General features: G+C 27.6%; 3 protein-coding genes and 1 pseudogene across 4 annotated transcripts; 1 reads left to right on the top strand and 3 right to left on the bottom strand.

Moving 5' to 3' along the window:
- Positions 1–6,685: 6,685 nt before the first annotated feature.
- LOC107170284 (arylalkylamine N-acetyltransferase 1-like) lies at positions 6,686–10,609 on the top strand. The gene is made up of 3 exons (XM_089223658.1): positions 6,686–7,055; positions 7,723–8,014; positions 10,346–10,609. The coding sequence occupies exons 1-3, from the start codon at positions 6,848–6,850 to the stop codon at positions 10,566–10,568; spliced, it is 723 nt and encodes a 240-aa protein (XP_089079784.1). The 5' UTR covers positions 6,686–6,847; the 3' UTR covers positions 10,569–10,609.
- Positions 10,610–10,905: 296 nt separating this feature from the next.
- Positions 10,906–12,754, bottom strand: LOC107170427 (rhodanese domain-containing protein CG4456-like). 2 transcript variants are annotated; one of them, XM_015520554.2, is made up of 4 exons: positions 12,495–12,754; positions 11,405–11,599; positions 11,172–11,283; positions 10,906–11,096 (listed from the first exon to the last, which is right to left on the bottom strand). In XM_015520554.2, the coding sequence occupies exons 1-4, from the start codon at positions 12,607–12,609 to the stop codon at positions 11,048–11,050; spliced, it is 471 nt and encodes a 156-aa protein (XP_015376040.1). In that variant the 5' UTR covers positions 12,610–12,754; the 3' UTR covers positions 10,906–11,047. The 2 variants fall into 2 exon arrangements, with proteins under 2 accessions (XP_015376040.1, XP_015376032.1); XM_015520546.2 differs by having other exon boundaries at positions 11,172–11,331; positions 12,495–12,709.
- Positions 12,755–16,188: 3,434 nt separating this feature from the next.
- On the bottom strand, positions 16,189–17,361 carry LOC149057391 (uncharacterized; annotated as a pseudogene).
- Positions 17,362–19,032: 1,671 nt separating this feature from the next.
- Positions 19,033–23,040, bottom strand: LOC107170381 (G protein-coupled receptor 143-like). Its single transcript, XM_015520484.2, has 7 exons — positions 22,656–23,040; positions 22,342–22,494; positions 22,113–22,224; positions 20,912–21,000; positions 20,650–20,828; positions 19,985–20,312; positions 19,033–19,847 (listed from the first exon to the last, which is right to left on the bottom strand). Exons 2-7 carry the CDS (start codon positions 22,489–22,491, stop codon positions 19,665–19,667), a joined length of 1,041 nt encoding a protein of 346 aa, XP_015375970.1. The 5' UTR covers positions 22,492–22,494; positions 22,656–23,040; the 3' UTR covers positions 19,033–19,664.
- Positions 23,041–23,321: the final 281 nt, after the last annotated feature.

Genomic DNA, 23,321 nt, shown 5'->3' with positions numbered 1-23,321 from the left:
AAATAAGTGCATGTTAAAATCTAATTATTTTTTTTATTTTATTTATTAATATGTGATGTATAAACTATAAATTACTATAATTTACGTAACGAAAATATTGATATTTAAAAAAATTGTAAAAAATCAGCCTTTTAACTTAAATAAGTGTTTTTATCATACAGGGTGATTCTTTTATCAAACAACACTTATATGGTGTTTGTATGTAAATACCACCTAACATACATCTATAACACACAAACACCACCCAAAACCACCCAACTTTGGGAGGCTATATCTTGTAAACGGATTAATGAAAAATGAAAATTTAAACGTGAAAATTCATTGAAAAAATAGCCTTTTTAGTTTATGAAATTTTAAGTATACGTTGTCATTTGAAAATCAAAAGTTGATAATGGTTAACCTGATAAATATAAGGGTGAAAATATTTTTTAAAAATATATAGTTCTGGAACAGGATGGTTCTAAAATTCTGAAAAAAAAAATTTGAAAAAAGTCAATAGTTTTTGAAATAATGAGTGTTGTTTGATAAAAGAATCACCCTGTATACATTTTTCTGAAAATCAAATTTACAAATTGGCTATATTGAATATTTAGAAAAAAAAATGTATCAAATATTAAAAAACAAAAAATAAAAAATGTATTTTAAAAATTTAGCGCAAGTGTCTATGGATTATATTAAAAAATTTTTTTTTTAAAACATTGATTAGAACAAAAGTTATTTCATTTGTCAGAATGTCAGATCTCTGTGGGACACCCTGTATATATCAGTAGTTGCCAAAATAAGCATCATTAATTAGATAAAATACATACATATAATACGGTATTTAATTCTTATATCTTGAAAAAAAAGATAAAATTTTTATAGGTTCTATTTTGTCCAATAACAATAATATAATAATAATAATAATAATAATAATAGCATAATCTTGCATTACTTAGTACGTTAAACTAGTATTTTGTTGTGTAGTTATAATTTTATTTTGTTAAAAATTTAAAATGACATCGATCATTGAAATTTATGAAATATTTGAACATAAAACGAGTGGCCATCTGTACATGCAAGTTAATAGTGTTTTACATTCGTAGGGCCTTATTGCAAAAAACAATGTTATTAAGTGTAATCAGTGGCGTAGCCAGGATTTTTTTTAGGGGGGGGTTTTAATAACAGAATACATTTTACCACGACCAAATGATTGTATTCCTATATTATAAACATTATATTTTTGATATAAATACGGCTGAGGGGGAGGGTTATAACACCCAAACCCCCCTCCTGGCTACGCCACTGAGTGTAATAAAAGCCACTTTTTAGAATTATGTCCTAGCACAGCTTATTATAACGGTGTCGTTTGGCGATGTAAACAAACTTATGTGTTAAGTGCAATTTTTACCAATCAATCCGAAAGTCCACTTTTTTTCAAACTCCCACTTGTCAATATTTCAAATTGTGACATTCGCGTATTTGTGGACCGAAAAAGTGTCCCTCGAATTTATTCGGAATCAACTGAAAATAGCTCAGCAATCATTTGTCAATTGAGCCTCATTCCACCGAGAAGTCATATTTGACGGTATGATACTAAGACACGAAAAAATCGGTAAATAGAAGATTAAGTGCCTACTCAATTTTCACATTTTTATTGTCCGCGCCGCAACACGCGTATATAGGCATTGCCCATACCACACGCAAACATTTTTAACATTATTTTCACAATATTAGACAATTTTTAGTGGATTATTCTTAAAAAAATACTTCGTATGTATAGGTGGAACGGGGATAGTTGTTGAAATTGATGAATCCAAATTTGGAAGGAGAAAATACCACAGAGGACGCATATCGTGTTGATGAAGGCCAATGGGTGTTTGGTGGAGTTGAACGCGAAACAAGTCGGTGTTTTCTCGTACCTGTAGAGAAGCGTGATAATGACACATTATTAAGTATTAACTATAATTATTAAGGATTGGATTTTTTTAGGAACATTAATAATAGGTAAGTTATTGCTGGAAGGTAAGTTTGTGTTTTAATTGATTTAACTCATCTGTGTTAAATTTAAATGAGTTCAATGTTTTTAGAGTTATGACTGTTTAAAAGACGAAGGATATAGTCATTGACGGTAAACCTTTCAATAGAATATAAGAACCCGGAAAGTGGCGCAAATATTTAATATACTAATAACGTCGAAGGAATATGGCATCATGCCATATCATGGCTTTAATGACACAGCTACCTACTCTAGGAAAAAATATTTTTATGTAGGGTATTTGGCGGGATACTTTGTTATCGCCCCGCCAGTGCCCCGTAAAAAATGTATCGCCCCGCCTTAATACATAAATAAAAAAATACAATAAATATAAAAACTATTTCAATATTTAATACTACTAAAAAAAGTATAAAATTCAAATTTAAAAAATGTAATATAATTATAAATTTAAAAAAAAAAATTGCTAAATTACAAAGGAGAGGCCAGAACTCTGAAATATCTTTTAAAATAGCTTGAAATGCATCTTGTTTCCCGAGACGTGTTCTGGTGTTCTCCATATAAATTCAGCCAAATAGGACTCCAAAAAATTCTTATTAGTTTTAGTTTCACGGCGCTTTTTATTTTCCCACTTTGCAGAACCCTATAACCTCTCGATATTTTGGGGGAGTGCCCCTGTGTACGGATCAATAAAATTATAGGCGTGGTTAACGGTATTGTCATTGATTTTAAATACTAGTATTTATAATCAATGGTATTATGTATATAAATCCCGCTTGCTACAAATTATTATAGGCTTTCCAACAATCTGACATAATTATTGAACCCGGTTTTAAATTATTTTTTTGGTTTTTGTATTATAGGTAACAGTGTTTTCTTCGATCGATCAGGTACACTTATTATAAAACACGCGTTGATTTCCCGACATATTCCACCAAAAATCCATTGCTGTGGCAGAATACGTCCAGCATTATTTTTTCTACGCATAAATAAACTGTCATCTATTTCGATAATAAGACCGGGGCTACCAATTTCTTCATAATTATTTTCTAACTTCCATAGTTCCATACACACACCTCACGTAGATAATTGCTCAAATCGACCACAGCGTTTTGTCCCATTTTAATTTCGCGTTTATAAAATGTTACTGAAGACATTTCTAGGGCCCAGTATAGTATATGAAATGGACAATTGTGAGTATTGACTATTGACTATAGTCTATAGGTAGTCTAGAACCAGTTAGCCAATTACTCACTCTTAAACCCTTTCCTTCCGGCAACTTCTTTTCGGCTGTAACACGATTGCGCCCGTCTTACCTTTTTACATTCAAAAAACGTAACACGATTGCGCCCAGCAAATTAGCACGATTATGTCCGTTTTACCTTTTTACGCTACATGATTGCGCTCCATGCAATATATGTCTTGCCCTTATAAATATCGGTCTTTGCCCAATACACTTTTTAAAAATACAGTCGAAGTAGTAACTCAAAGTTGAACTTAGAAGTTCGAGTTATCCAAGTTCGACAAGTTTAACAATTTTTCTTCTTAATTTTATAGGCAACAAAATTAAATTGTTGGTTTGGTTAAAAATTGTTTCTTATAAATTTTTTTACAATATTTCTAAAATAACTCAATACAATTACGAAAAATACTGTTTATAATTGCTTTGATATAATTATTTTTTAATAAAAGGTAAATTAAAAAAAAAAAAAATTACGAAAAATACGAATTACATTTTTTTTTTCATTAGTTATAATATTATATCATATATCATATATTGATATTATGTGTCCACATTAGTATACACTAATAATATATATTTTTTTTAAATTATAATATGTCCAAATATGTATAAAAAAAACCCAATAGAATTACAAATTACATTTTATGGCACAAAATTGTGGTCCCATTGCTTTCAAATATTCCATGTAGCTAAATTTTCCTGTGTATTAGTTTTATACTTGCATAGACATTGGAAAAATACGTTTATGAAAAAATAATAATGTCATAACAATGTTTGTCATGTATTAATACAGTCGAACTTGGTTAACTCGAACTTTTAACTTCAACTTTGAGTTTACTACTTCTACTGTATTTTTAAAAATTGTATTGGACAAAGACCAATATTTTTTGAGGGCGAGACATAAATTTCACAGAGCGCAATCGTGTTGCGTTTTTTGTAGGTAAAAAGGTAAAACGGGCGCCATCATGGTAATTTGCTGGGCGCAATCGTGTTACGTTTTTGGCATGTAAAAAGGTAGGACGGGCGCAATCGTGTTTCACCGCTTCTTTTCTGACACTGCCATCGCAATCCCTTAATAAACATTGTATGGCCATTTTCACACATTACACTAACTTAAATCACATTATTTTTTTTGTAAAATTGCAATTCCAGTATCGTCGTTGAAAACAACTGTAGTATAGTAATTCACTAAAATTAATTTTATCGTTTAAAATCTAATTTTGTATAAAAGTCTGAACAAAATAGGTACTACCTATATATAATAACTAAAGCTCAAATGTCAGCAATGTACTAAACTGTACGTACGTATTAAACGTAGATATTTCCAAAATATTTCCTAAAATAGATCATCTATCACGAGTTAAACACGATAATTTTAGGAACAGCGAAATATATCTATAAGGCGGTGTGAATGGTGTGATACATTTTTTTACTGGGCACTGGCGGGGCAATAACAAAGAAGTACCGGATGGTCTGGATGTCGTTCTTCGGGGCTAAACCCTTTAGTTGAATTTTTCAAATTTGCAGCACAAGTGTATGACCCAAATGGACTAACTTTAGACACAGAAACGTTAGAACCAACACCAAATAATTCTGTTTCGGGTTCAGACAATGATTTTTTTTAATTGATAATTTTTAAATATAATTGTAACTTCCTGTTTACCTGTATTAAATTTTCTCATAAATTGTCCCTTGAGTTTGAAAACCGAAGCGATTATACTCGTGTTACTTTAAATAATGTGGTTCAGGTTATACTTGTTAGGTCATCCGTCTGATTGTCTGATGATAAGACAATGCAAGACAATTTGCTGAAGACTAGCATTGAAACAAACATGTTTTTCAAATAAACGAAAGATGATAAAAAGGTTATGGATGGAGAAAAAATAGAAAATGAGACAATATTCTTGAGCCTAAATAATAGGTATAAAATTGAAGTGTATAACACAGTTTTGGATCAAACTATATCAATATAATCCAGATAAACAAATTCTGACAAACTTTAACAGATTTTTTTCACAGAACGACTATTATCAATAAATGAAGATTGTTTTATTTATCTTAAGACTTGGATTCCAAGCATTCAAATTGATGAATTAAAATTGGAATACATTACATTTGCTAAATGTTATATGGAACTCAAAAACTGTACAAACATTAAAAATTTACTTAACAAATCAGAACCAGATAATGAAAATGGTGACGATGAACTTAATGATTCTAGCAGTTATACTGAAACTGAAAGTAACATAAATACACCACCAAAAATTACTGCTTTAGATATTATTAAATTATTAAATCCGTATAATTTAATATCTGCATTTCCAAATTTATATACCTACTACATATAAATAGGCATGCACAATACCAGCAACATCAGCTTCATGTGAATGGTATTTTTCTAAATTAAAATTGATTAAAACTATAGATTAAGATCCACAATGAAACAAAATTTAATGGAACCATTAATATGTTACTATCATGTGAAAGAAATGGATTAAATTATTATTATTAATATAAACGAGGATGAAGCTGTTAACAATTACTATGCAAATAGTTCACAGATATTAAAAGAGGCATTGTTATTTAAAATTAAAACAATTGGATTTTTAATATATTATTTTGAGTTATAAAATATAAGATGTACTATTATAACTTAACTACAGTCTTTAATTTATATTATTTTAATTGAATATTTATATTAAATAAATATTAGAGTAAAAATAAATAAAAATTGATTATAATGTTGTACACTTGCTAGCCATTAAAATTATAAGTCCTAAAACTGCTACCTAACTAAAATTTAAGTTTATTTAAGTCTGAAGATAAATAATATTATAATTTCCCCTTGTGACATTTGTCATTAAACTACAGTCTAAAATATACTATTCTAGACTTCTTATTTCTTACTATTATTATTATTTAGAGTTGGTTTATAATAATTAATAAGAAATCAAAAAATACTTTTTGAATAGAAGGATGTAATATAAACTATGGAGAGGGGGGTATAATAATTTGTGAGACGTGGGTGTGTATCAAAAACATGTGTTCGCCATGCCACTGTAATGCAATATATTTTATTATTTGTTTACTTTTAGATAAAGCTATACACTCATATTTGACATTGACACATAAGACATAGCTATAATAGTTGGATACCTATGTTAGGTTAAGTGTATACATTTTACATACATATTACATAATATATTTATACAATACACATATAAAGTGTTTTAAATAACAAAATAACACTTAAAATATTTTTATCATTTGATACGCATTGCTATTAATTAAGATAAATAATTTTATACACTGCGAGTATGTTTAGACGTTTAATTCTGGTAGGTTAGATTCCATATATATAATGGTGATATGTACTTATAGGAATTGAACATTTCTAATATTTTTAGTGTATACTGTATATTATATATTTATATGTATAATTATTATACATTATAGAATTATAGACTATAGTAATATATTGTATTTCAGTTTATATAAGTGAAAGTTTAAGTTTTGCGTAACCTACTTAATATACATACATTATAATTATATCATATATAATATATAAATTAAAACAAAACTAATATAATAGTTAGAGTAGAAAAGTTTTAGTTTTAAAATTGAAAAAAATGAATAAGTCCAACATAGACAAACCATGCCCAAGCTACAATATTGTGCCAATGTCTGCCAATAATGACAATGATAGAAAAAGTGTTATTGAATTTATAAAAAAATATTTCTTTCAATACGAACCGTTAACATTATGTATACAATTATTCAAAGATGTTAAATCAATGGAAAAACTTCAAGATTATCTTTTCAAAACTTTGGATAATGGTAAGTAATTTCCTATAAATAAATTACATTGTATAAACTGAAATTAATATTTAAATATTTAGTTTTTATGACTGTATTTCATTAACTACCAACATTTTTATAGGTAAAAGTGGGATGGGTAAATCATCAGGCATTCTTACCCTTAATTTGTATTTAATTATAGATTTTTTTCTATTAGCCTTAGCACATACACATATATAGCAATGTTTAATAATTTAGAACCTAACCACTTTTTAAAATGTCAATTTATATAGATAAGTACCTCATTGTGTTTTTATTTTAATCATCTGCTTAACAATTTGCTGTAAAAAAGTTCAAATATTAACTATTATAGGTAGGTATGAAAAGAAATATTGTTTAGAATTTCTAACCAATAAATTTAAGACCCACAATAAAAACAAACATCATCAATACTTTCGCTCCACTCAGAATTCTAAAATGAGTATAACTTCTTAATTTTTATTGAATACCTATGCTCCCCACCTCAGTTTTCCATTTAACAATTATAATACTCAAAGTCTCAAACTCTGATTTATTTCACCATTCAAAATTTTGAACGTAAGAGATAAAAGCTCACTATACTTATCTAATTAATGTTTATAATTATTTTATGGTTTATAAACCATTGGTATAACAAAAAAATGTAATTTCTTATTTATAAATTTAGGTTTAACTTTCAAAGCTGTGTCTTTGGACGGAGATTTAATTGGTGTAATTTCCAATGAAATAGTAGCTCGAGATAGTGAACATCAAAGTAATTTTAGCAGTTACAACACGGAGGACCAAGAAAACTGTGTTAAGTTTAAAGAGTTCATGACTCTTTTTCAAAAAGTTGACCAAGAATCAAATATATTTGAGCGATACCCAGATGTAAATCGAATAATGGATATTAAGGTTGTCGCTGTGAATGAAGCATTTCGAGGTCTAGGAGTGTGTAAAGCTCTTTTTTATAAAAGCAAGTACGTTACACACTCAATTTTTAAATTAATTGATAGTTACATATTATAATTATGCACAATAATAATTATTGACAAGGATAGGTATAAACAATAATCTTAAATCAAAGATTTATTTAGTAATAATTAAAAGTTGTTACTATGTATTATACCCACAATCCATATATAGGTTAGGTTAGGGCCAGCCCTAGCTATTTCGGCACCCTTTACCTTCTTTTTAAACATATAAACAGACAATTGCACCCAGCGGCGCCGAAGTGTTTAAAAAATACTATGACATCGTACATTCAGAGGCCCCCCACCCTAATTTTTTCACAACCTAACCACAACCAGGCCCCAGTACCTCTTGGTGGGCCCCCCCAGCTATAAAATCTACTATGACATATGCAGGGCCGTATTTAGGAATTTGACCGAAGGGGCAACAAAAAAAATACGCCTCATTAATCATTATACAAAATACAAATTTAAATTATAAAAAAATTAGCCGCCCTCTCCTACTTAGCCGCCCGGGGCAACAGTACCCTGTAGCTCCCCCCTAAATACGGCCCTGGACATATGTCATTGATAAATTAGGTGATCGGCGACACTGATCGCACCTGATTTCAGCGCCTGTACTGTTGAACTCAGTGATCATATCTTGAGCCGGCGGTGATATGTATACTTATATTTATATAATTAGGTATATACTTATGGCCCCTGTCCAGGGGGGTCCCTGGATACACCACTGGCAATATGGGTATCCTATACACAATTATTTTTATTTTTTAGGTAATCAATCGTTAACCAGAGCAAAATTATGTACTATACATAATTTATTTGGGAACTCACTCATGAATTACCTCCTGATTTCAAAAATATCATTTACTTGAATTTCCTCCCATTTTAGATAGTGGTTCATCTTGAGGAATCTCCTCCGATAGCTTTAATTAATTGATTTAATATTTAGGAAATATTATTAATAAATTAAAAAATTAAATTATTTAAATTAATGTTGATAGTTATAATTGTTGGGTATAGCTTATAATTTACAATCTGAAATAACTATTTTACCTAAACAACTGAAAAATATGATATATTCTTGGAGGATTCAAAAACTTAGATTTGAGTGAATGTCTACTCAAATATTTATCCACTTCTGCAGGTGGCTGCAACTTAACAAAGTTCAGTCATATACTCACATGTGAGATGCAACTTTTTTTTGTTAGGGACGTATGCACAGAATAAAATCATGGATGTAATCAAAGCTGGGCAAATCGTATTAATATATTTATTTATAGATTGATTCTTTTTCGAAAAATTGCACATTATTTTGTTTTTACAACTTATATTTTCTATTTATAATAACTATAAATGTCAATAATAAACATGTACCAGTCACCAGAGTAAGGCACCCAATTGTATTTGTTTTCTTTTATCGTTTAATTCCCATACAATATTTTAGTAGTAACTATAATAAGTAATAGTAATTAAAAATGGTATTGTTTGTAAAATTTTCTAAGTTGTCTTGTTGGAATTATTATTGAAGAGATCTGCTTTAGAGCCTTTAATAATATAATTATAAGCGTACGACTCCCTCCCCTCCCACCCGATAAATAAATCAAATTTCCACTTATGATCCTAATTTTCAGGCAATCCTAAGGTTAAAGAGAAATTATTAACATTAAAAAAATACATTTAGATATAATGTCAAAGTCATTACTGGTATGTCTCCTTGTAATCAACATAATTTATTATTTAAAGTCTAAAATATATAATAGGTAGATGAAATCCTCAATGCTATAGTTCTAAAAAAGGATTAACTCTGCATTGAAATCAATGAAAAAAAAGATTGGACATGTTGGAGTTTTTAAACTATAAAATTTTACAGTTTAAATCTTCATAATTTTCTCTACTGATTCCAATTAAAATGATGATATTAAACACAATTAAAAACCAATAAATACCTTCAGACCTTCTATTATAAGTATTAAATTAAAATTAATTATTATACCTAATTAATTATAAAATGCAGTTGTTAAATTTGTTTTTATTAAATAATAATTAATTAAGATGCTATCTTATAAATATTTGATAAGATTTGAAAATTTTTTTAATCATTTAATATTGATTTTTTGTGTATAGTGTCCTAATCACCAAAAAATTAATTTTTAATTAAATCACCTAGAAAAATTAGAAATATTTTCATACATTTATGCCTTATGTACTGTATAGTAACTAAAAACTAGTTTTTTTTTATGTATAAATAATATGTGATATTATTTATATTGTTTTTGTTTTGAAGTATTTTAAATAATGTTTTTAATACAATGGTATGTATTTAAATTTAAATTTCAGAGAGTTGGCATTGGAAAACGAATGTTCAATGGTGCGTGTTGATTGTAGTAGTAATTTTTCTGCTAGTGCAGCAGAGAAACTTGGGTTTCAATGTATCTATTCTTTGCTCTACGAAGAATATAAGAATGAAAAAGGTGAAGTTATATTCAATTCTTTGCCACCTCACAAGCAATTTAAAGTTTATGTAATTCCTATAAGAAAATATTTGCATACAGATAATTAATCAAATTATTTTTGGAAGACAAATAAATAATTAATATAGAATAGTGTCCATTAATATCTCCATTCTGAAAATATTCATGTACTCATATTATTTTATCTATTAGTACATAATAATTAGCCTATGCGATAATACTAATATGATTTTATATTGTAACACATATAATATATATTCTAAACCATTTTTATAATGTGACAATAACATAAGTTAATTTTCAATTAGTACTGTATTCATCTCCAATGCATTAAAACAGTTTTCATTAAAATTGTTTTGATGAAAAAGTGAGTGAACAGAATTGGTTTAAGCCACAAGTAGTATTTAAATAATAAATTACAGCAAATAAGATTTTAACAATGTCGAATATTTTTATTTAGTCATAGATGAATAATACAATTTTAAATCAAAAACAATCCTCTAATTGTTAAAATATAAGCCGAGTAGTGAGTAGGTACAAATTCATACGCATAAAAATGTATTTTTATTCATTTGTGTGACTCCCATCCAAACCATCCTTCGGTGTAATTGAAAACACTTAAAATCAAATTAATTAAATAAGATTCATATTATCATGTCTATACAATTTAAGTCAATCAAAAATATTAATACTTTTTATAACCCAAGTCTGTAACATAGTGGCATGCTTTTAAACTCCTTATTCCCTTAGCACAAGAAAAAACGATTTTTTGATCTTTATCTGGTTTAGGAATATAGTACTTTTCTAAAAAAATTTCAGGTGTTAATTCAAATGCAGTACTTAACTCATCGACTAAAATAAAAACAAAAATATAGGTAGGTAAATAATAATTTAATTATCAAAAAAAATAATGTGTTATACACACGTGGAATATTGGAGCTATTTGGTAAAACTCCTGTAGCAGCTAATTCTTCTTTAGTACGTACATCAATAATTAACACTTCATTTTGGTTTATAAGCTCTTTCAATTTTTCATAATTAATATCTGCAATTATTGGTGAAGATGTATCAGCAAAACTGCAATTTTGAATGAGTGAATATAAGTTTGAATTGGTTTTATCTTGAACATAAAAATATTTTCAGTTAATGTAGTTTTTATAAATATTATGTTTGATTAACCCTTTTTCTACTAGAGTAACAAAGTTAATTTTAAAAATAGATTTGCTAGTATTGTTTTAGAGTATTTTATTTAATTGCAGGTAAACATAAGATAGACCAAACCAAGAAGTACAAAAACATAGGTAGTACAAATCGTAATCAGTTTTGGTTTTAGGGGCGGGAGAGCGCCCATAGCACCTATAAATCAGGAACACCTTCAGAATTCAGATATTAATCTTTTAATAATAGTTTTTGTAATTCAATTACTTAACCTGAATTAGAGGAGGCTTTAATTTTAATTGTCCGAGGCGCATAGTTCTCTAAGACCAGCCCAAATCGTAGAAGTACATGTTTAGAGATCAGAAGGGTTTCGCTACAATGAGTAGCATCAGATGGGATGACTACAATATATACGGAAACTCAGAAACAAAATGTGTATCCAGTCAATGGTGAAAAGGGTAATTAATTCATAAGTTATCAGTTAATCATGTAAAAAGTATAGAATTATGTAGATTAAAGATAGAGGAAATTATTAAGTAATTGTGGCAACGGACCTCAATAGCTCATAGAAAAATAAGACAAAGGTAAAAGAATATTATAATTTTATAAAAGTATAATAGAAAAATGTGCAAGGAATCTGATAAAGTATTATTAATAAATGAGAATTAGAATACAATTTTAATGCTAACCTTTGCTCAAAATTTGTCTAATAAAAGACTTAATTCAGCAAAAAAAATTTTCCCATTTCTGATTTATTGAATACAAATTAATAATTATTTAATATTGAGCATAATACAGGTTAATATATTTTAATATACTTCTATGTAAATCATAATCAACTAAATTGAACAACTTACAAAGTATCATATGTTTCATTTTCTTCGTGAGCTGTTTGTTTACTATTATCCCAGATGAAAAGTGGTACATTTGTACCATGAAAGGAGAAAAATTACTTTTTAAAATTTTTAACATGATTTAAATTTTTAATATTAAGTATGAAGAATGTACTATGTATTATGTATTACTGCCTGTATCAAGTAATTAATTAAAAATACTGATGATATAAAATCTGCAATAGATAATCTTTTATCTATTAGTAGATAAGTCCCTACCTAACTAAAAACAAGAATTACAATTTGATATTAATTTAAACATTTTAAACAAAATACTTACAACTTACACTAACTTATTTACATAGGTACTTACTAAATTAATTGATGAAAAATAAATTTGATAAATAGGAATATGAAACAATTATGTATAATATATTAAAACTACTAAGACAAATGAAAATCGATATATCGGGATTCATAAATTTATTGAATATAATATCATTTCTATTGTCTATCGATCAAAAAGAGTTTTAAAATACATGAGACCTTAGAGTTTGGACCATCGATTGTCGAATGTTAAAAGTTGAAATACCAATACTAGTATACTAACTCATTAATTGTTAAATACTCAACTAATAACAATTAATGGATAATTTACCTACCAACAATCAACAATTATACTTGCATCACAATTTACAGTAACAGAGTGACCAGAGTGTATCACTCGCACACACACAGGTTTGAATACAAATTTGAAAGCCGCATATAAACATATGTATATAAATATAGATTATAATGATTATATAAAGATTTTATGTAATCTGTGATAATATGAACATGGACTAAGATAAAAGATCGAGGGACCGGAAACGAAGACGCGAGCGGATGGCGGGTAGCCAGGTCACAATAATTATTACCTCTGTACCTTCTGCTCTTCCCTTACAAGACATAGACAGTCAAGTAGCAAACTCTTGCACGCACCTATCTGCTTCATAAAATATCTACTATTTTGATTTTGGTTTTACCTACAAACTAAGATTTTTGCGTTGTTACATATTATATATTATATTAGGTACCAATATTGAGTAAAAGTATTCAAATAGTTTTGAATTTTTGATGTACCTGCCTACTTAAATTCAAATATTGTGTATTTCTGAGAAAAAGTATGACAAAATAGTATACCAGACACCAGTACGTGTATCATTTCATTATGCCCATAGGCCATATATAGCCTATACCTATTAGATAATACCACGATTTAAGATATATCTTAAATCGTGGATAATACTTATATTTTATATAATATATTTGCAATACCGATATCATAATATTATATTTTATTGTAATTGAAATATTATATTACTTACCTACTCTGGCTATTGAATGATTTGAATGACATAAAATGCCACACTAATGCACGATGTATAATTATTGCATATTATGTTTTATAACCATATATAGGTAATATATAGTTAGATGGTTTCAAACCATTTTACAATTTTACGTCACATTCTTTTTTACCTTATAAATCAAATGAACCGAGAATTTTTAGACATTTTTATTAAAATGAGAAATATTTGAATTAAAAATTATAAGTATTCGAGTAGGTAAGTAGAGCCGTATATAGGTACTTCTAAAGTATTTCAATGGAAATATATAACCTTAATACCTATGGAGCATTAGTGTGCTATGACACATTGGAATGTAGAAAAAAAAAGCCAAGAAAAAATCCAGGGAAAAAAGCCATGGGAAAAATAAGCCAAATTACAATAATTAAATATATATATAGGTATATATCAAATAAAATTAAAGAATTAAATAAGGTATTATTTAAAAAATGTTTACACATTATTGGTCATATACTCATAAGGTATACATATATATATATATATATAATTATTAATACACAGGTTATATGTTATTATTTATTATTCATGGTAATAAATATATTTAAGATTCTAAGCAGCAATGAATGTATTGATTTTATTAAACAAAAAGTTTAAATTAAAAATATTTATTTATTTCAAGATAGCATGTAGTTCATACTGCAATATGTACATTTAAAAAAGAATCATCCTATACAAAGTATATACATTAATACATTATACCATTGATTATAAATAGTATTTATAATCAATGATTATACTTATACAAATCTACTATCTAGGGTGTAAGACATAAATCAATTGATTTCAAGATAATATCCACAAAACATTATATTATTTTTATTCAATGTATTATATTATAATATTAACAATTTTATTTTTATATATGAATACGGACAATACAGTATGATCAACTGTGTTAAAAATTTTAAATTAATTAACATATAACCTGTGTATTAATAATTATATATATATATATATATATATGTATACAATATGACCAATGTTTAAACATTTTTAATAATACTTAAAATTTTATTTTTTCGTATATTTAATAATAATTATTTTTTATATATTTTAACAATAATGTGTAAACAATTTTTAAATAATACCTAATTTAATACTTTAATTTTAATTGATATATATATTTAATTATTGTAATTTGTCTTTTTTTCCGTGGCTTATTTTTCCTATGGCTTTTTTTTCTGTGGATTATTTTTCCCGTGGCTTTTTTCCCTGGATTTTTTTCTTGGCTTTTTTTTCCCTGGCTTTTTTTCTGACTACCGGCACATTGACAACACTGAAGTAACTTTGTCTCAAATATTTCAAGTGAATTAGTGAATACCTGTATTAACCACGTATATATTAGGAACTTATATCGACTCCACCAATGTAGCATTGATTGGACGAATGTGAGTTCGTAGGTAGGTACACGAGACCTTAAAGGAAAAAAAATACGTATGATATTACCTACGTAATAAAAAAAAATTCAAATGTCAGTAAGTGATAAGTATATACGAAAATAATATGGTTATACCACTTATACCTAGTATGGATTTTATAATTATTCAGGGCGTCCCGCGAGGATTTACCCATTGCAATATCGCCATTATCTCACGAAATAATGGAGATATTAAAATTCTGGTTTTGTAATAAGTCTCACAGGGATAAGAAGTAAGAACTACGATACAATTATTTCATATTTAATTTATTTTAATGTTTTGGTGAAAAAATATATATTTTATTTAATTATTTCCAAAAAAATTAAAGATGGCCATTTTGTTAGTTTATTTTCCTGAAAATATTGAAATTTCAAAACTTTATTTTCATTAAATTGCTGATTTTTAATATATTTTTTTAGTTTTGAAGAAATAAATATATGATTGTAATAAATATAGACACACTGAAAACGTTGATCGGCCATACAAGTACGGCTATGGGACGGTGGGTGACATGTTTTAAAACACTGCGCGTCTGCGCTGATAAATAATTCACAATTTTTCTCGAAACTAAAACAAAACTTTAAATCAGAAAATTTATGAAAATAAAATTTTGAAACGTTAATATTAAAAAAAAAAATTCTACAAAATATATTTTTTTGGAAATAATTAAATATAAAATATATATTTTAACTTTTTTATCAAAACATTAAAATATGAAATGACACCGGTCCAGCAATAATGTGTGACCTACACATACATTTTCGGTCCAGTGTGTGCCCTAAACATAGAGGTATTATTGACCTATGCTGCATTTTTTATAGTTATTATAATATAGTTATTAATTGATTTATAATTAATTATCCTTCTTGTCTGATAAGAATTCATCGTAATTTATGTCATAAAACCATCTTTAATGTCTGATGAAAATTCGTCAAATATAGTTTGCTTGTTAGGGTGAAGCCGTGAAGTGATCACCAATCTCCACCACCCTATTTAAGTTGTCTTGCTAATAATGGAGATGCGCCATTTACTCTTATTTCACATCGCTTTTTCACTATTCTCCACAAACATTATATGGATTGAGTATTGGCATTTGTATCAGGATCAATAAACCATTTTTGATGATTCATCACACTTATCACAGTACTGTGTGTCTGTGTACTGTGTATGTACCTACCCTTCATTGCTTAATGACGAATAAGCTCTTCATTCATCACTATGGATTATACTTCCTAGTCCTACTTAATTTTTAATTATAGGAAGTAATGTTGCTTTGTCACGTTTTTCTACGATGAATAAACGTCGTTCCAAAATATTTTTTTTTTCCAACGAAGTCCATAAACCCAGGGGCGAGGGGCCAGATACACGCGTTCCATAATTTTTTGCATCCACTGTATATTATTAAGTACTATTATTAAGTACTATTATTATCTTCTTCTGTATCATCACTATCGTCACTATCATTTTTATTTGGTCTAATTATATCACCACATCGAAGACGACCACGGTTGTATTTAAGTTTTCCTTTGAATAATGATTCATCGATTTGAACTATGACTATCTCATCTTTTCCACCTAATTTTGATCGCTTGTTAAATTTATAAATAGCCACATCGCGACATAAATTAAAGCAATCGACAACTGTATTCTTTGGCCAGTAAATTGTACAACTTGATGAACTGGTACCAAATGTGTTCAATGCCATACTAATTCCATAATCTCGGTTAATGATAAATTACTGTGACATCTATTATTTAAATCCAGATTTAAATCTAAGAAAAATATTGATTTTGTTTTCGAATTGAACAATAAGTTTGGCAACCACTGTTTGAACGCTTAAAATAAATGTATTTTTTAAAGGTAGGTACCATCTGAGTTTCGTTTTTTACTCGTTCTCTTACATTCCTTTAATATTTCAACACATTCTTCGTTGTTTCTCACTTTGGTACAACGATTATTATTTTCATTTAGTGTTGGTTATGATTATCGGTCTTGCAATAATTGTACACACATTTTTTCATCGTGTAAAATATGTCGATATAGATATCCTAATGTAGCGTTCATAATAAAAACCACAAATTTACTAAAATCTCAATAACGCCGTATTTAAACTTACTAAAACTTACAATAACGTAATCAGGACCATATTTAGGAATTTGACACCAAGGGGCAGCAAAAATAAAATACGCCTCATTAATCATTATACAAAATACAAATTTAAATTATAAAAAAAAATAGTCGCCCTCTCCTACTCAAAAATCGCGTTTTTCAAATTATCTTTTGCTTTGTTTTCTTGGAGCTTTTTAATCTCCCAAATTGGTTAGTGACTTTCATTCACTTTTCCATCGGAAAACTGTAAGTTGAAAATCGAGGCATTATTTTGACTACTCATCGTTTAACCGACACACAAAAAAACAATTTATAAAAAACACATATCGCTTGAATTTTTCTCATTTTTGACATTATAAAAAAAAAATGTAATTTTTCAATTTTTGGGGAAGTTAAGACTTGGCGATAAATTTAACTCTCATATCGCTTCACTATACCAATCAATAATGTTTGCCTATGAACACGGCTAAAACCTTATGTCATACACATGTCACATGAATGCATGACGTGTTAAACAATTACCGAAAATCACGACATCGAATCCTCTCAAGTCCTCAACCACCGTTTGATAATGATTTTATTATTTGTACTATTTCTATTTTATACACTTACTAAATATTATATTTACATTATCGTTAAAATATAAGGAACGTATCATTTTAAATTTTCAATTCTCATATATCCCTGTGGGGGGGGGGGGGATCAGAATACACCCACGGCAGTCCATGCCCGTCGTAAAAGGCGACCAAAATGGATCTAACAATGGGCAGCAACATTGTTAGTATCAAGTAGAGATCCATCTTTACTTGAATAGCATCACTTAGTTATAAGTGATGTCATTGCGATACAGAAGGCAACGGGAAACCACTGTATTAATTTTCCCAAACATTAAGCAATGAAGGACAACCATAAGACTTCTAATAGAGAAGAATGGCGTACCACATTTGCAACGACAAGGCATGGCCTTTAGTAAAGAAGAAGAAAGAAGAATTCTCATATAGAAAAACTGAACATTTTCTACATATTAAGACATACGTAGTAAGTTACTAAACTCTAAGGATATATTTGTAACTTTGTAAGGTTAATTGTTAATTAGTGTTAATTACACTAATAAGCGTTAAAAAAATGTATTCACCAATTTTCATATGCTTGTGAGTAATATCTATAGGTCGGTTTTAGACTACATGAAATAGCAGAATCCATATACGATATACCTTATCCCCACGATGTAGAGAAGTGCTTATCCACTAGTATAAAAACGTCAAGCCTAATCGATAAATCTCAAATATAGACACTATGGCATCAATAACCGTGATTTAAAGATACTATGGATACATAGGAACAATAGGAACATAATTGAACTAACAACTGTAAATATTTTATGCTAATGATTATAAATAGTATTTATATTAATTATATTCTACCTGTGGTCTGTCTACCTACAATAATTTTAGATTACAATTTACACCACTGTACGTCTGTATAATGAAATTAGAATGTATTATATGGTAATATAATTTATAATATGAGTTATGTGAATTTTGCATTGGATTTAAATATTTGATCGAAGAAAACAAATTAGGATTCATGTCAAGTAGGTATCAATAAATATAGAGTTGCTAGTAATTTACAGCAAATTGTACTTTATTTAATGTGTGTAATTACTAATTTATGAATGTGAAATACAAATTGACTTTTTTTTTTTAACGTTACATATGAATTTTTATAAATGTACAAATATTAGTTTGATTTAGTTAAATATTTAAAGCTATAATAATTTTTTTTTCAATTTAATTATATAAAATATACATACCTATTCAAATAAGTCATACAAACAAGAAATAAAATAAAATATGGATATAACAATTAATATATTTTAAATTTATTATTTTATAATATATGAAATATAATAATGAGGTACTATATATATTTAAAAAAAATAACACTAATATATTTATTCTCAGTCTGAAGTGTACTAATACAATAGTAAATGCAATTGTTAAAAAATATATTTATTACATACATACTAAAAATTAATTCAATGAAAATATGAAACAAAAAAATATTTTGTTCATAGGTATAAATTATTGATATACCTTTATGGTAAAATAAAAAACAATACATACTAAAATTATAAATTCATGGATAAAAAATCTAGAATTAACAATTCATTAAATTATTTATAAATACAAAAATTTATCCTGAACATTTAGTTAATTAATATTTGTTTGGGTTTAGTTATTAATAGTTATTTTAAATTATTCGATTATTTCATAGCCATTTGAATTTGCTGAACCTTTTACATTGGCTATTAATAAAGGTCTACATTCTACCATTTCTTGAACTCGACTTCTGGTAGGAAAACAACAGATTTGCTCTGTATGTTCAAGTAAGTTATAGAGGAAACTGTTGAAAAATGCTTGCATAGGATTCAAAATAGCCTGAAATTACATTTATGTTAAGTATGAACATTTATAAATTTATAATCTATAATTTTAGAATAGATATTCATACTAAAAGCATTATGAGTTTCATAACTATTGTTTTTTTTTTTTATAATAAACATGTATGTAGATACCATTAGATACCAAAGAGTAAGCATCACTCCATTTGGTAGATTATTCCAAGATGTCCAGACTATTATTGCATTGATTAAATTGGGTGCCCAACACAAGTAAAATGCTAGATTAATTAATGCAAATCTCTGTTTAAATAAATCCAACATTTTCCGTTCATTTGTAGAGTATTGAGCCATGTATGAAGTTATTATGTGATATATGTATCCAGTAGATAAAGAATAAAGTACTGGATTGACTACCATAACAATGATGACAGGCAAAAATGTAAAAAAATAATTTGGAAGGAACTTCATAACAATATTTTCTTTGAGGCTCAAATTGTGACAGCTAAAATAATTAAAAGAAAATTTGATTACATTTAGAATTATATCAAGTTACACAAACATAAAAAAAAATAAGAGCATGTCAGGATACCATTCATTTCAGAATAATTCAAAATAAATTATGTTCAGCAAATCTAATTTTGTGTTGTTAATTAAGTAATTGGCATATTATCAAACATAAATGAAATAATATTTATATTACTTGATAGGTTTTGAAATTTTAAATCAAATCAATTTTATGATCCTACTAGAACCCCTACAACCACACCTCCAATCAAATATCTACTTATGGGCTGGAGAGAAAACAAATAATATGCTGACATCCTCTGAACAATTTATACTTTGCATTTGGTCGATAAAGGGTAGAAAGTCCGATAAATGTAAATATGGCAGGAATTGACCAAGCAACAACATGATATAGTTTTCTACATGAGTGTTTATCTTGATATGCTCTCCACATGTCAACAGCATATGATAAGGTCCAAAACCAAGTTACAATGTAAAAATACTGAATCCAAACCTTTTGAATAAGATAATAATATTAAACTTTTCACAAACATGAAAACTATCATTACATTATTAACTTTAAAAATAAATACTTACTGCCAAAAATATACAAGAAACTGTATATGGTTGTGCATCATACCATTGAAAATGATGCATTAGTTTTAAACAAGACCTTAAAAGTATACCTAAAATCAAAATATATGTACAATATTAAATTCTTCAAGAATACACTAACTGAATTGTATAATATATTAGAGGGCATGATAGAAGGAAAGAAAACTGCAGGACGTCCCCGGAACTCTTATATAGGACAAATTAAATGGAATGCAAAAGTCAAAACCATTAGAGAACTTAAGGGAGTAATCGGTTAGAATTGAGAATTGGAATTGTAAACCTTCGAGTTGAAAAAAAAGAAAACTAACGGGATAGCATCAATAATTTAACTGTTATTCAGTATAGGTAAATCAGTGCTCCAAATAGAATAGGATGGAGTTGACTTTACTTCCATCAAAATTAGTAAAAAAGGTTAGTTTCAATTTGGAAAAATTCTTAAAATGTTATAAACAATTATAGGCAATTTGATTTTTATTCATTTTAATAAACAGTGATTGCACATTGTGATAAATAATCATAATCATGCACATAAGAATTTATTTCTGTATAGAATGGTGATTAAAATTTGAAAATGTACTGGTTTTCAGTTCCGAGTACAAGTCTATGACCAACAGTGGCGTGGCGAACATCTTTCAAACCCTAAGCAAATTATTTATACAATGACCCCCACCCTCATAAAGGTATAATTTTCTGTATACAAATTTTCAATATTTGTTCTAGGGCTAAGCAGTTGCATTAGGTAAATGTCGTTCACCACCCCACTGATGACCAAACTGTACTTAACATTTTGTTGCACATTTTATCAACAGTACATCGGACATTTAAGTTACAATTGTTTATAGATTGTTAATTTTATAAATATAGAACTATAAAAATTAAAATACATTGTAAAAAAATATGTTAATTCTATATTTATACAATATGACTAAGAAAATAACCAAATTCACTGATGGGGACAAATAGCGTTAAAATAAAAAGGTATTATGATGAAAATAAAATCAGTTTGAAAAATTTCCATTTGAAGAACAAAAGTAAATAAATATATATTACGTCTCATAATTTGTTTTCAGATGATATGTAAATAATAAAAATTCTAATAATGAAAACAAAAATCTGTAGATTGAATATTTTAACAAAATTAATTAAATAAAAATAAAATAACCAAAGTTAAAAATTATATTACCTAATGATGCACATATATCTGCAATTGCTAACCACATTATAATATATTTTCCTCGCCGCATGATGTTGGAATAAAATCTGTTTGGAACTTTTATCTCAACTTTTGGCAATATCTATAAAAATGTATCAATGATTAGGTAATATAATATGTATCTAGGTATTTGAATATATTTCTTTTTATTTGAAAACTATTTAAACAATGATTAAAAATAAATTTAAACAATAATTACCTGGTATACAGCACCAGTAATACCTATTATTGAAGACAGTAAACACACCATATTAAAACGGTCTGTGTTAAATTCGTTCATGAGTTTGTATGATGGATGATAATCAAGAGCTTTCCGACAACAAAATGTTTGAATTGATGGGTCAGCCATACTCTATAAGTATGTAAAAAATTTAAATTTAAAATGTTTGATCGGATATAAATGTTTTTCAAGACACACATTGATTAAAAATACCTATTACATAACATATTATACAGGTATTTTATTGTACACCTTAACGAGCATAATAATACTATATAACAATATAATCTTACCGTTAAGGTTAATTGAATTTATTACCAGAATAGCGGTTAAGTTCTAGTTGATTAATTTACATACGTTATAATTTAGTATTTATCAATAAAAGTAATTTTAAACCAATTTTAAATCGTCACAGTAATACAGTATGAAAGAATAATGTACCTAATGGTAATTAGTAGTATAATACTATAATATCAATTTTCTGCCGGGTACTAGTTTACTACCACCATGAGTAAGATAGTATTATCTATAAATTAATTGGCTCCGCCTCATCGGTGAACGATTGCGAAACCCAGCACCTAAGATCATAATAATATACTATTATACTATACAAAAAAATAATAATACACCAGTGGCGTGGCGTGGGTATTAAAAAGATGTAAGCAGTTAAATTTTTTTTCAAAAGTGATTAGAATATAGGTACTATACCTAAATACCTAATTATAAATTATGTATAAAAAAATGTTATCTTTTTAAAATTTTTAATGAATCCATGTTATAAATTCGAGTCTTCGAGAAAATAAAGAAATTGAACTTTGAAGTATAAATACTTCAAAAGTCTATTAGGCGAATGACAGTGACTATGTGCGTAAAAATGACTACAGTCTACAACGCGTCGGGCTACGACGCTACGTAGTACGTACTGGTCGGCGCCTCGGCGGTCGCTCCTTGTTTCTCGC

This window comes from Diuraphis noxia, unplaced genomic scaffold (assembly GCF_037042655.1).
Source record: "Diuraphis noxia isolate RWA-SAM2 unplaced genomic scaffold, SU_Dnox_SAM2 contig0003, whole genome shotgun sequence".
NCBI lineage: Eukaryota > Metazoa > Arthropoda > Insecta > Hemiptera > Aphididae > Diuraphis > Diuraphis noxia.
This window is presented reverse-complemented; position numbering and strand designations above follow the sequence as displayed.

Coding starts and splice junctions, on each gene's coding strand:
- LOC107170381 (XM_015520484.2), bottom strand. CDS start 22,491: ATGGCTGACCCATCAATTCAAACATTTTGTTGTCGGAAAGCTCTTGAT. Junction 22,225..22,341: donor TTACTGGTGCTGTATACCAG/GTAATTATTGTT, acceptor ACATTTTTATAG/ATATTGCCAAAAGTTGAGAT. Junction 20,313..20,649: donor CTTTATCGACCAAATGCAAA/GTATAAATTGTT, acceptor TAATTATTTTAG/CTGTCACAATTTGAGCCTCA.
- LOC107170427 (XM_015520546.2), bottom strand. CDS start 12,609: ATGTTAAAAATTTTAAAAAGTAATTTTTCTCCTTTCATGGTACAAATG. Junction 11,332..11,404: donor AAATAGCTCCAATATTCCAC/GTGTGTATAACA, acceptor TTTTTATTTTAG/TCGATGAGTTAAGTACTGCA. Junction 11,097..11,171: donor ACAGACTTGGGTTATAAAAA/GTATTAATATTT, acceptor TTTGATTTTAAG/TGTTTTCAATTACACCGAAG.
- LOC107170284 (XM_089223658.1), top strand. CDS start 6,848: ATGAATAAGTCCAACATAGACAAACCATGCCCAAGCTACAATATTGTG. Junction 7,056..7,722: donor TTTCAAAACTTTGGATAATG/GTAAGTAATTTC, acceptor TTATAAATTTAG/GTTTAACTTTCAAAGCTGTG. Junction 8,015..10,345: donor GCTCTTTTTTATAAAAGCAA/GTACGTTACACA, acceptor TTTAAATTTCAG/AGAGTTGGCATTGGAAAACG.